We start from the raw sequence: 14,434 nt of genomic DNA, 5'->3' as shown, positions 1-14,434 counted from the left end.
GCTTTAAACATATTCATTGTTAAATTTGCTCAAATTTGTTTAAACCTTTATTATAATTATAGTACAATGAATGTCTTTGGAATATATATAATCTACTATGCAACAGGTGGATTTATTTTGGCATTTCAGACATACCATAAAAAAACTGGTTGCCTCTGTGCAGTAGGACAGCTGACAGATGATATTCTAGTTGCGTGACTTTTATTTGTTAAATAAGGGTTTCCTCTGACATCAATATTATGTTTTTTAATTAATGAATTTTTGTTCTACTTTTATTTTCTGTATAGCCTTGCATAACACTAGAATGACGTATTGACATTAAGGCATATTTGGCGCTCCATAAACTGTTTGTTTTTTTGTTTTTTTTCGGAGGGGGGGAGGGGAGGGGGCGTAATTTGCGTTTTGATTGCCGTTTATTATCTTTCATCTTAATTGAGTTAATATGATGAGGTTGTTTAATTTCTTTCTTTTAGTCAGTTTGATATGTGATGTAGTTTTATGTACATAAATGTAGCAAAATCATTTGCTGAAAACCTACCAGTTTGGAAACGTCGGGTCCTCTACATGCAGAGTTTTGCTCCACGGCTCAAACCAGTTGATATCCTGAGCCATCTCACCCCAGAAAGTTTCCGGGTGGTCCCTTGCCAAAGCGAAAGCTCGGCTGTATGCGCAGTCAGATGCATAGTTCCTGCAGCGCTGTGTTCCGACAAAAGCATGTTTTCTTGCAGCTGCATGCGGTCCAGTCGCGCTAAAACCTCCTTCTAGCTGTTGTTTTGCTGCGCAGTAAGACCAGAGTTTCCTCTCGATGATCCGCTTGCTGTGAGGAGGAGCGCAGTGCTTCAGGCGCACCAAGTACTTTATTTGGGAATGCATAGTTTCTGCTGACTTAAACAGTACTTTGACACGATGTCCTCGTTGCAGGTAACAAACCCAACTGCACGGAACACGGAGCGAGTTCACCTGGGCCCCCTAAAGGCAGAGAAGACTTCATTAGAAATCCTACTACAATGCCTTCAAGGAATGCGAACTATGAACTGGATCTAGTTGACGCAGGAGGAGCTTTGCTTTACAGCAAGAAAAAAACAAAAAAACAATTACATAATCGAAGCTGCAATGTGACATGCTAGTAGCCTGTCGTGCTCTTCAAGAACTATATTCTCAGCTATTTCTTAGGTTTATTTACCAAAAATAATCATAACATTTCTCCAAGAGAAAATGTTACAAATGTGGCCTATTCAAATCACTTGACATTATCTCATTATGTTACTCAACCAGAGACGTCATTTTACTATCCTGAGATTATTTTGTGATAGATTAATGAGAGTATTCTATAATTACTTCTAGTAATAATCTAAATATTTTACACAGCTTTAAAAAAAGGCAAAGTTTTTGTAACATAAAAGTTTGGTCAAAGTAACATACAATTTAACTTAGAAAGACATTTATCATAGGAAAGAATAGAAAAGCTTGAATATCATGATGGCTTTAGCTGTATATATTTTCTTAAAACACCTTTTTAAGTTTTAGTTTTTATCAGGAATCTAAACTGTGACTATTCTCCCAGTATACCTTGCAAACGTTCTGTTATTTTATGGGGAAATATCTTCTGCTTTACATGTTTTGAAAATTTTGTTTCTTCTGCTGAACTTATTTTCAACACTTATATGATGCTGGAATATGAAATTTCACTTCATATGAAGCATACTTGAGGTTTTAGGTCAAAGTAGCACTGTAATTTGTTTAGGGACTTCACAGTAAGGGGGTATGAATAAATAACATTCATTCTCAGTCACTTGTGCAGCTCTAATATCTCGTGCAGCAGCAGTTTCTCTCTGACCTCTCCTGTTTTTGTGTGCAGTTCTTCCATCACAAACACCATCCAAGCTTCTGGTAAAATACCCATAATCCAGTTGACCCTCCCTGTACATGACCTCTGCACTGAATCCCACTGGAATTGAGTAACTCAACCATCTGATATTTCACATCATCTGTTTCTATTTATACATGTTGAACAATGTTTCCATCAGACACATGGTTCACTCTCCGGGGAAGTGGTTGCCTTGCAGCTACTGTGTTCATTAAACTTGTTGCTTTGATGGAAATTTAAACTGCGACAGGAAATAACCTCAAAACAAAGATTTCTTCTTAAATTTGCATCCCACTTACACACTTAAATGATGAAATTTCAATCAGGTTTTTTTTTTTTCTTTTGAATAAAAAAGCTATGTATTTCAAATTTTTACCTACATCAGTGTTCCTTCAAACAGTTTCTGTTTGCACAAACTGGCAGGATACATCACATTCTGACACAAAGCACTAATTGCAGTAACAGCATTGGCTTATCAGGATCAAACTTAGGTTTGAATGGCTTTTTATAGCTGCCCTTTTTGTCCTCTTTTCTGATTTCATCACTTGAGTTTAAATTCTAAAAGGGTGAGAAAAGACAAACTCTGGCCAAAGCTGTTGGAGGCAGGTTTACAATTTTAGCTGCAAACTGATGACCTCCATTTCTTCCCTGCCGAGTGTCTGAATATGGATTTATAATAAAATTAGCTTTGAGATAAATATTGCTTTTTTGAATTGAAACACAATAATTCCCAGTTGTCAGTTTTAAGGAAGAACAGTAGCATCAACTTCCTATGGTTCAAATGTTAAAGTAGTAAAAGTATGCACACTCCTTGAACGTTTTGCCATAAACACAAACTTACATGTTTTTTGTCAGATTAGAATGTGACATACAAAGTCAAAGTGCAAAATATGTGAAAAGACATTGATATGTGTTCTTTTGTGTGTGGTTTGTTTTACAAATGAAGCATATTTTCATGTACTCTAATCCACTGAAATACAATTCTGTTCCACCAAATGGAATCAGGTAGTCAGGAAATTGTATAAGTAAAATAAACTCAGGTAAATCAAGTTTCTGTGAAGGCCGCAGAGGATTAATAAGAACACAAGTGAACAAACATCATCAAGACGAAAAAACAGAGGAAACGTCAGGGAGAAACCTCAAGGGAAGTTTCTAGCAGTTAGGTTACAAATAGGAAGAAGCTAAGCTCACGTTCATTGACAATTCATTCCCAAAATACCGTCACAGCATCTAGAATTTAGCAGATAGAGGAATTCAACATCACAAACCAAACTAACATGCAGTAATGACAGACTTTAATCTGGTAGACAATCCTGATTTGGCCTGTCTGCATGGCCTCTTGTGTGTCCTATAGGATGAGGGGACGCCTTTGACAAATCAGTTCTCTTGCAGTGGGAGGGCATCAAGCAGTGCAATATAATCCTACCTCTTAAAAAAAATAAAAAGCAGAACTGTGTTACAGCCCACATGGATGTGAGCCTGTAATCTCACTGTGGCCTCCTTCTGCATGCTCCCTAAGCCCTCACACTCTATCCACTAAATGCTTCATCTCAACAAACAGCTGGGTGGGATGGCTGGAATTCACCAACACATCCTGACTGTGTAACTATGAGTGTGAAGGTTTAGAAAAAAAACACAAGTTAAAAAAAAACCAAACTCCTAATCATGTAATAACCCCCCCAAAAATAGCATCACTGTTTTATTTCTATGAAGTACAGTTAGTCCACAGTCCTCTAGTTTCTGTCGTACAAAACAAAATAAATAAACAACATCTACACAGTGTGAGAATTCACTCTAAACAGCTGCTCACTTCTTTGCTCTTGCCTCAGTCACAATTTGTGACCCATGTGACACATCTGCCATAAATTTCCAACATTTTTTTAAAAGATCTGTTTTGTTTTTTTTCCATTGCTCTAACCACAGTGCGAGTACTGCAGGCACCATTTAGCAGCTGATGTACAGTATCCGAGGAGAGTCAGCGCTTCGACTCTATGGCGGTGCGTAAACATCAAGGTTAATCCTTAAACCCTTCAACTTCGGTTCACTGCCATCATTTAGTCATCATCAGGCCACACACAGCGCATGTAGGCAAATGAGGAGATAAGAGGAAGCATGGCTCAGCGCTTCACAATATACCTTAAAGGCAGCCGTGTTCCCGGCCAACTGATCACAGTGGCTGAATGGATCACTTGGATTGCAATTATTCAGATGTGCGAAAACAAAATTATGAATAGAAACATATAACATCCAGTGTGCAAACCTGCAGAATATGGTAATAAATTAGTGAGATAAACAGAAATTTAGTTTCTAATTCAGCTTTTATGTAAGCTATGGCCACATCTATGTTGTTGTCAGGTATTCCAAATGGCTGAGGAAAAGCAAATGTTATATATATATATATATATATATATATATATATATATATATATATATATATATATATATATATATATATATATATATATATATATATATATATATATATATATATATATATATATATATATATATATATATATATATATATATATATATATTTTTTTTTTTTTTTTATTTTTTTTTTTAGAAAATTGATTTGTTCAGGTTGTTGTGGAAAACCTCCATAGAAGGAATAGTTGCTGTAAGTTTGTTGTTATTAATGTGACCTTCCCCATATGTTTATGGCTGAAAAAGGGCAGATTTCCCCATTAATCATGCTGAGATCCCACTCTGAAGAGTAAAAATGGTTACAGGAGAACATCTCGATTTTGCAAGAGTGAATTTGCACATTTAATAATAATACACATTCAGTAGGACAAGAACCTTTACGATATAGCTAGAGGTACCAGAGAACGAGAGCAGACCTGAATCTGAGGTAAGTCTTGATGTTCGCAGCTGATCTTTCTTCAATCTGGGAATGGCTCCATCTTTAGTCGTAAAAAGCTGGTGAAGGCATTTCCCCAAAGACATGCAAAACCGGCTTCCGCAAAGTATAAATGCATGTTACACTTTTCAGACTTTTGTGCATACAGTTTTTCCTTCGCAGTAATTTGCTATACTGTCACTTCACATAAAATCGTACAAAAATCAATTTAAGTACGTGGTTGTGGGGATATGAAAACTTTTGCACGGAGTGTGAACACTTTTCAGTTGCTTTGTTTTTTACTTGTTTCAGAAAGTAATGCGGTGTTGTTTTGCTTTGTTTTGCCCAAAAAGAAAATCCCACCTATTTTAATTTTCTACCTTATTCATTATTCTAGTTATACATAAGATGTGATCGCTTGTGCTGTTGCCTTCACGATTACTTGAGGTTTGAAAAATTAGCATGCATAATTGCGCAAGTTTTTGCTGAAACCAACAGAGCTTTTCCTGCAAACAGGAGCAACAAAGTGATGAGAGGATGGGAGCAGATAAAATCTTCCTGTAACCACTCCCAGCCTCCCTCTCTGTGGCTCCTCGCTCTGTCTGTGATGCTGCAGCTCCTCTAGTCTCTTCAGTCTCCAGTAACAGCAGTCATGGCGACAGTGGTCCAGCCGCTCACACTGGAAAGAGGTAAGGCGCTCGGAGCTTCGCGTTTTGGACTCCTTTTTTTAATTATTGGAGGGATATTTGTTTTCCTTTTTCCTTTTATGCGCACGTCCAAAACTTCAAGGAAATGCCGATCGGGGTTGGATGAACGCGTTTATGTCCGATTCGGATTTCCTAACGTGGTCTGAACGGCTTGTTGTTTGTTTCAAGGAGAAATGAGCTCAACGTAAATGCCGTCGGTTCGATTCGTGTTGGCTGAACGGAGCGCAGGTTTTCCCCCACCGTTTGCGACGTTTGTGGACACAAACATCTGACTAATGTTTGTACGCGTACAGTGCTCCGTTTTCATCGCCCTGTGTATTATGTAACCTATTTGGTAATATGTTGCCCCATCATGGATGGCTTTATGATCCGTACACAGGAAGGCTGGGCTGTTAGAAGTCTACTTTGTGGAGTTTGTGTTGGAGCTGTGCAGGTGCACCAACACACACACACATACACACGCACGCGCGCGCGTGTGTCTGCTAACACACCTTTACCTGTGTGTTAGCAGACAAGGTAAAGGTGGTTCTCTGATTGGAAGCGCACATTGCCCAGGCAAATAGTAATTATGAAGTCTGGCCAAGCTTGTTTCCTTTCATCTATGCCTCATTCATGCATGCAGAAGTATTGATACCCCTTAAACTTTCTTTAAGCATCTTGCTGGAAGTTTAAGAGGAAGCACATAGCTATCCATTAATCCCGTTTTATAGAACTATCTGTTCCTGCAGTTAAAGCTGGAAGCCCTTCCAGGTGAAGCTGTCCTGCTTTCCACATCTAGAGACTCAATTCTTTGCTCATTCTTCTTTACAAAGTAGCTCAATAATATTACAAGGAGAAAGTCTGTCAAAATAAATGTCTGAGTCTTGCCAGAGAACCTCAATCACGCTTAAGTCTGGACTTTGGCTCCTTCAGACTCATTAATATGCTTTGATCTAAACCAGCAGTGTCCAAAGCGTTACCCCTTGGGCCCTTGTCGGCCCTTGGAATGATTTTGTTTGGGCAAGGTCCAGAATTCAACAAATTTGACAATTTTGCAGCCAGAGTAGGTGGTTTATGCGAATGCACACTTCTCAGAGTAACAGCTGGAGTACTCAGAGAGAACCCACCTGTGCTTAGGGAGAACATTCAAACTTCATACAGAAAGGCCACAGGCAAGGATTGGAACCCAGAACCCTTTTTCTATAAAGCATCAATACTGTAGGTGCAGCCAAGAAAACTAGCCAGAGTGACACTTTTTATGTTTTGGGTCCATCATTTTTGAAAAACTTGTATTTTTGTGGCCTTTTCAACTTAATTTTGGCACACATGGCAAAAGGTTTGGAAACAACTGATGTGAAACATTCCCTTGCAGCTCTGGTCTGCTGGAAGGGGAACCTCTGACTGGATCTTGAGTCTTTTGCAGCTTTTTAATTTAATTTTACTGCAGGAATGCCCTTAATTTGACCTTTCTCCACCTTCACATCGACAAATTTCCCTTTTTCTAGTGAAGAAAAGCCACTCACCATGCACTATCGTGGGGATAGTGTGCTCCGAGTGTGTTTTGTCTGTTGGTCAAAAGGTTTGAATTTGATCTCATCTTACCAGAGAGGCCTTTTCTTCATATCTGCCGAGTTTCCTGCAGGGCTTGTGGAAAACTTCTCCAAAACTTTCTCTGTCCTTTCAGCTGTGCTTCTTCGTGATGCAGTTGGATCTGTAATGTTTTGTGTGCAACGATATAAAATGAGAAACATATGTATGTTAAGAGTTATGACTACTTCTGCAAGCCAGTGTATTTGCATCCAAAATAAAAACATCACTTGTTTGATTAAGGGAAGTACTTATAATCCTTTTGTACGGATAATAAGACAAGGACAGCACAAAAATGAAAGATATGTTTAAATCTTGTTAAAAATGCATATTTGTGGTAAAAATATTGATTTTTAATTTTATAAAAGCATGAAATAAGACATAGTTGTACTTAAGACGACAATTTTCCAAAGATACCAGTTAGGATTTTACTGTGTTTTGACTTTACCTCAGTTATGATCGACATCCTCAGTTATTGGTGACAGCTAGAATAAACCACAAACAGATTCTGCTTTAAAATCATCTGTATGCAGGTTTAGCCTCTATAGACTGCAAAGCTTTACTGATGCACAGTCTGCTGGGTGCAGAAGTAGGCACTAATGCTTGCTGAGTTAATGAAATGAGCCCAAGATTGCACAAGGCAAACGCACACACAACATAAGCTGAGCCTCTGCATTTGTCAGAGTCATAGGAAGAGGCTTTAGATTCCTGACAAACTGTAATTTTAAGTCAAAAAGAATGTCTTTAAGCTTCGATTATCTACATTCTGTAAATCTGATCTTAGTCATTTGTGGAGGCAATGATTCACTTGTGACATCAACGTGTTTGCTATGAGAGTGGGAGGAGGGGGATGGAATCCACATGCCGTGGTATGAATTAGACCAGTCAGCTGCTGGCAGCTGCGTAACACCAGGAGCAGTAGTAATGATAGTTCTCCATAGGAGGCGTCAGAAAGACGCTCCATTATAGGCTTCCTTTTGCCTATGTGCAGCAAATTTGGAGAAAACACTATAATTGCTAATGAAAAGATCCTGAGCGCTTGTGTTGAGTGCAGGCTTTAGCTGTTGAGTTGCTGAGTTTGACAAATGCTCATTGGGAGGAAATGAACAAGATATTTTCATGTCCAGAGCGCCCACTTGGCTTGTTGGGTCACTGCAGGATGAAAAAGAGCTCGAATTCATTCTCCTTCCTGTTATTGCGAGGGGAAATGACTGTGATTAGCACACACCACGGAGAACAATGGAGAAGAGCCTCTGACATTCTCACTAAAGCAGGCATTTAATTATTAAAATGGGATGCCCCATCAATCGCAACCCTTCCGTAAAGGAAACAGAGCAGAGGGCAGAAACTTCTGCAGGATGAGCACCTCTAGTTTATAAAGCAATCAGACCAGAAATAAGCATTACTACATTAAAAGAGTCTACAAACACCAAAATATTATATACAGTCTCGTTAATACATACATTCTTCAAAACTATTGATGTCCCCTCAGCTTATTCACATTTTGACGTATTAAAACCACAAGTGTCAATGCATTTTATTGGTATTTAATCCATTAGATTAACAGAACATAGCACATACTTGAGAAGGGAGTAGAAAAATGCTGCATGTTTTTCTTTACAGATGAAAATGTGAAAAATGTGGTGTGCGTCATCTGTACTTTCCCCCTGAGTCAGTGCTTTGTAGAACGACTTTTTTCTTCAATTACTGCTGCAAATCATTTGAGGAACTTTCTGTCTCTACCAGTTTTGCACATGTACAACTAGAAATGTAGCTGCTTCTTTGCCGTTTGTAATCAGGTGTTAAGGCTTGTGCTTATTTTTAAAATATATGCTCCCCGTTTTCAGGTGCATTTGAATTCTCTTGCTGCTGCATCACAGAAATAATCTTCAAATGCAATGTTTTGACATCAATTAATGCTGTGTTTTGGCAACAGTTTTATTTTTCAATATGATTTGAAGTCTCAGGTTTAATCCTTGACTTTAATTCTTCCGCTGGTAAAGGCGAGGTGTCTCCAAGTCTCAGAGCAACTAAATCCGTATTCAACATAAAACTTAAAGTGTTTACAGTTCAAATGCAGAGTTTCCATATTTTATAACTGTGCCCACTGCAGTAGCTGCCTTTCCTAGAGAAGTGTCATACTTATATTTTGCTTTGTGCATTCAAAGCTCCTTCCTCCTTTTTCTGCCATTATAACTGCAGTCTAGCAAATAAACAGAAACATGATGTAATAATTATGCATTTTGACCAAGAAAAGTTTTGAATTTACAGTTAGTTATTTAAAACATCATTAGTAATTTGACTCATAAAAAGGTATGTGCACGTTTTGAAAACGTAAAGTATCTGTAAACATCTTACATAAAAAAATAAAAAAATTTTTAAAAACCTGTGAATTTGAAGTCCAGTTAAAATCAGATGGAGAAATTAGGATTTAGAGTTGAAACAAAATATTTATACACTGCAGAAAAAGGAAAAAAAACACGTTTTTTTTCTTAAAAAATAAATGGACATGACAAAAAAGGTAGCATCACCAAAACTGCTACCTTTATGCTGTATATAAGGGGGAATTTATAGATTTTATATTTTTTTACTTTCGTCATATTCAAAAATTAAATACAGACACTTGTATGCACTTTTCCAGCCCCGTACTAAACCTTTGGAAGTATGCCGTCAAGCTTTTTCCCATCAAATGTATCAATGCTTATTATGTACATTATTGGTAGTTACTATTGCCAACTGCAGGACAAGTCCCCAGAATTTATCCCTATGTGCATTTACAAACTGTAATCTGGCTTTTTAAATTGCTTTTGGAGTAAATCTTCTTCCTTGCTGAGTGGCCTTTCAAAGATAGAAGGACTTGATTCACTGTGGAAAGCGACTCTCTTACCACCTTCAGCCGGCATTTTCAGAAATTTTTTGCTTTTGTCCCAAGGTTGATACGCTTATTTCCTATTAAAACATATTCATCCTATGAACACACAACGTCTGTCTGTATGACAGCTTGACATTTGTATCCTTTTCACTCCTGCATTCAGGAAACTTTCAGGCAGCTGCTAATTCTACCCAAGGATAAAACAGACTTCTGGAGCTCCACGCTTATCTTTCTCATATCTTCCACAATGTTTTTAGTTTGTTTCAACTGCTGTTGTAGAAAAAAAAACAAAAAACAAAAACAAAGTGCCCACTTGGAGAAATGCACTCAGACTTTCACACCAGCTGCCAGATTCTGCTGTGATTTTGTAGACAAAGAAATTGTTTGGTTAAAACTGAAAATGTGTTTATTTCGCCTGGTGCAGAGGAAGACATTTTCTAGCACAGCCCGGTGTTACTGAGGAAATTGTGTGAAATTCTTTCAAGCTTCCAGTTGAGAAGGAGAGAAAATCTGAGAGAATGAATTCATCCTCTACATGTGAGGTTGTCATATGGACAGTGCAGCTAGAAAAAGCAACACCTTTTGATTTTCCCTGACCTACTTTTTTTATCTTAGTGAGGTAAGTTACAGTTTTAGGTCATTTAAAGAGATTCAAAAGTTGCTGACAAGTTTACATCGCAAGTAGCTGCTACAACCTGTCGTTAATGCACAAATAAGGGGTTTCTCAGGTAATTATCTTGCAGGGACACTGCCCCGTCATTACTGGAGGATGAAGAGGACATTAGGAGTGTGATGTTTTCTGTCTCCGTCTTCACCACAGGCTACAGGAGCCATTAGCTCACTCGGAGTGATTTGTCGAGCTCTGAGAGCATAGTCACAGTCGGGTAAATTAGAGCTAATTCCCTTGGTATGTGAGCAGGACTGGGTTGGTAAAACCCTGCTGGCACATTTTACCCGTTTAGAAGGCGATCATTTCAGTTTCTGAGGTTGGATTCAGAGACGCTGATGGCATCAAGGGCAGTCAGGTCAAAGTGGCAGATGCAGATTACAAGACCCTCTGTCAGGACACTTCATTATCATTCATGACATCTAAAAGGTGTGACGGAAACCCGCCGAGGTAATTTAGACCTTCTGACATCTGCTGAGATGAAAAACAAGAGTTTAATCAATATGCGAGCCAGATGTTTTTAAGAGGTTGTAGACATATTGCCACATCTTCTGTTTTAATGAGCTTGGCAACTAATATGGATGGTTTTTATTTACCTTATTGCAGCTGTGTGTCAAAGCAACACTTCTGAGTTTTGCCAATGGACTGCACCATGTTCTGCTATCTGCTCTAAATGGACAAATTATACCAGGAAACTGGAACGCTGCCCTGCGCCAACACCTCTTAGCAACAGCATATTGAGGGCTTGTCGAGTGCTGAAGCCTTCATTACACCTCACCATGAGTTTAGCTACTCAACTTTCTCCAAACAAATATGTTGAATTTTTTCAGTAAGTCAGTGTATCACCAAAGGGAAAAGACTTCCTGGGGTGTATTTTTGTAGAAACACCGTCTACATACCTCATTATTTTCTCTTAAGTCTGTCTTCTTATTAGAGATGCACAAATCAGTTTCCCAGAAACTGAATTTTTCTCTAATCAGCAGATCAAAATAACAAAAAAATCTAATCAAAACTCTCATCGCTTTAGGTGGAAGGGAGATTGGATACTGGTGTTGGCATGCACCTCTTTTACTTGACAGACTATTAGGATGTGCTGAGGTAAAAAATTGTTTCCGATTTGATTTGCAGTGAATAATCTAGATTATAGATGAGTTATTATGCTGAACGTCTTTCCATCAAAGTATAGTTACAGATACTTTAACTCCACATGGTTAATTAAGACAGCCAGAAAGAAATTACAGCATATATATATATATATATATATATATATATATATATATATATATATATATATATATATATATAAATAAAGAAACTGTTCATCTGCTGATGCTTCAGTCAGTGAGGTCATTTTTCCAACAGAGAAAACTACAATATATTTGCCATTTAGGAGATGTAAATCTCTTGTTGCTTATCAACACTGTTGCTAAGCAACTGACAATAGAAATAGATCCATCCCTGTTTTGCGTCTGTAAATGCCTTTGTCTTCAATATTTAATCATCACATTTACAAGACAGATTAGACAAAAAGTTGAATGTTCCTGCAGGCTCAGGGTTTGCAGATGATGTGCACTGAAGTCTCAGAGTGACATCTTCCTTTTAATCTTCTTTTGAACACAGCAGGCGCACTACATCCCCATTTTTTATTCAGCTCTTAATTGGAGACGGGGAAAAAAAGTTGCATGAAAAATGTTGGGAACACCCGCCCATTTGTATTTTGACCTGACTTTTAAATAAGTTGTGTTTATGCTGAGGGTTACTGTGTAATTGGGGAACTCACAGATTTTAGGCTCCTCCTGTCATCTTGAAAGGTTGTGTTTGTATTTCCACATACTATTCTTTGCTTATGATGTCATTAATTTGTTAAGTGGATTAAATCACAAACACAGTGGTAGTGGATGGATGGATTACAAAGGCTGCTAACCAACTAGCAACTGACACTTGGTTACATTTATTTTACATTTTGGAAATGTTTTTGTCTTTACCATTTCAATGTCACCTCTGCATGATAGATGGGAAAGAAAGGTTAAAATTTCAGAACACATCACCATTGACTCCTTAGGGCAAATTTGAAATTGTACTTTCTTTTTGATGTTCTTTTGAACACAGCAAGAACACCTCAGCTAATTTTTCCAAAAACCTTTCATAGGCCATGAAAAAGAATATTGCAAGAAACACAAGGGAAAATATAAAGCAATCATCTTTGCACTTTTGCCCCCTTTCTGTACAATTAATGTCTGATAATCTCTCAAATTCTTGACAGAACAGTCTAAAAAGGAAGTAAATCAACTTTAAAAGGCTTTTTTCACAATTGGCAATCTTGGAAAATAAAGTGAAACCTTCAGACAGTCATGTGACTAATAAAACAAAATCTCTGTATAATTTTATCGGCTAAAGTAAGTCATTTTCTCACTCTTGATTCATTAGAGCAGCAGAAATAAAAGACAGGGTATCTTATACATGGTAACAGCTCAAAGTAGCTGTAGCTTTGTGGTGTGACATAATTGTCACAAAGTGACTTTCAGCTTCAACTCAATTTTAAAAAAATTTTAATATACCTTTCAGTCATTGTTCTTGAATTTCAAGGATTCATGAAGAAACGGATGGATGTTTTAGAGCTTTTCTGTCTCCATCACAAGAGTTGCCTTGAGAGAGTACAGCCCAAAGTGCTTCAAAGATGTATAAAGTTGTTCCAATGAAATTGAAAACATATTTGTCATGGTTAACATAGGGAAAAAATATGTAGAAGTTGTACTCAACTTAACGTTTTCCATAGCTGGCAGATAAGTGGATAGGTAAAAGGAGAATAACATTTTGTTCTGCTGTTTGGAACTATGTTAGCATTCATTTTATTGATTTTTGCTGCCTGTCTTTGTGTAAAAAGCATGTTTTCACATTATTATGTGACGTCATGGTGTTGTCGTACCATGCGTATCTCATTCTGACACAAGGTTGGCATTGTACAGCGAGGCAGTAAAAGACTAAAATAGTTTTATTTTCTTTGCAAAACACCAAGTGAAGAGATTTGTGCGTTTCAACTGTGGCCAAATTAAAAACAAAAGTTCTTAAAGGTTGAATTTAGAGACATGACAACAATCAAGACCAGAACCTAACAGGAAAAAGAATAAGTCAGCAGATCAGACCTTAGAGAAAAGTGGATATTGGTTTGAGCTGATGAAAACCTCTCTCTATAATATCTGAGTTGTATTATAAAATATAGATGTAGTTCATTCATTTCCAGATGTGAGATTTTTATTGAGCTCACCAGGTAGGGAACTGAGAAATGCTGCGATGTCTCTGTGTCTGAGCCGGGCCTGATAAAGAGATGTGATTGGCTACGGTAGTGCTATCATTAACCTTTTTAGAGCTGGGTTATAACTCACCCCTCTATGGGATGAGGAGGTGATTTAATACTTTGTGAGCTTGATGGAACATTAAGGCCTGCTGGCTGATGGCCAACTATCTCTGCTACCAACAGGAGTTGAAACTAAATCAACCATCTACTTCTGTAATGTACTCATTGTTTTAAAATGAATATTGTTATAGCTAAAATATGTCACAGTACTTAAACCTTTGTTTGTACAGAAGTGCTGTTATTCAGAAATGTGCATCCATTATGATCAGGAGGGCTTGACTTTTTTTTTTTCTTTTTAAAGTTAGAATTACTTCAAAAAATCTATATAAAAAACCCATTCATTTTAAAAGCAAGTATTGGATGCACAGTTTTAATTAAGTATATCATTTCACTAATCCCTGCAGGGTCAAAATTAGATCCCAACTAATTTTTATTTTTATGACCTTCAGCAAAACAGTAGATGAGCCAGACATCTTCCAGTTTCTGGCATAAATCTATTTAGCTATTGGATCCTTCTTTTAAGCAGAATCTCTAGGATTAATTTAAACTGGGTTGATT

At 37.5% G+C, this 14,434-nt stretch overlaps 2 protein-coding genes across 3 annotated transcripts in view; one reads left to right on the top strand and one right to left on the bottom strand.

The window, feature by feature from the left end:
* The window catches only part of acss3 (acyl-CoA synthetase short chain family member 3), a 31,570-nt gene extending 24,465 nt beyond the window's left edge, over window positions 1–7,105 (bottom strand). The window contains exons 1-2 of the mRNA XM_044108059.1: window positions 6,998–7,105; window positions 539–969 (exon numbers count right to left, since the gene is read on the bottom strand). Coding sequence (XP_043963994.1) covers window positions 539–873 — 335 coding nt within the window. The 5' untranslated portion in view covers window positions 874–969; window positions 6,998–7,105. The remainder of the gene's footprint in view (window positions 1–538; window positions 970–6,997) is intronic.
* The window catches only part of lin7a (lin-7 homolog A (C. elegans)), a 28,288-nt gene continuing 19,127 nt past the window's right edge, over window positions 5,274–14,434 (top strand). For both annotated transcript variants that reach the window (XM_044108060.1, XM_044108061.1), the window contains exon 1: window positions 5,274–5,398. In XM_044108060.1, coding sequence (XP_043963995.1) covers window positions 5,362–5,398 — 37 coding nt within the window. In that variant the 5' untranslated portion in view covers window positions 5,274–5,361. The remainder of the gene's footprint in view (window positions 5,399–14,434) is intronic.

This window comes from Gambusia affinis, linkage group LG23 (genome assembly GCF_019740435.1).
Source record: "Gambusia affinis linkage group LG23, SWU_Gaff_1.0, whole genome shotgun sequence".
In the NCBI taxonomy this organism is placed as follows: Eukaryota; Metazoa; Chordata; class Actinopteri; order Cyprinodontiformes; family Poeciliidae; genus Gambusia; species Gambusia affinis.
The sequence above is the reverse complement of the archived record's forward strand: the minus strand, read 5'-3'. Positions and strand labels throughout refer to the sequence as shown.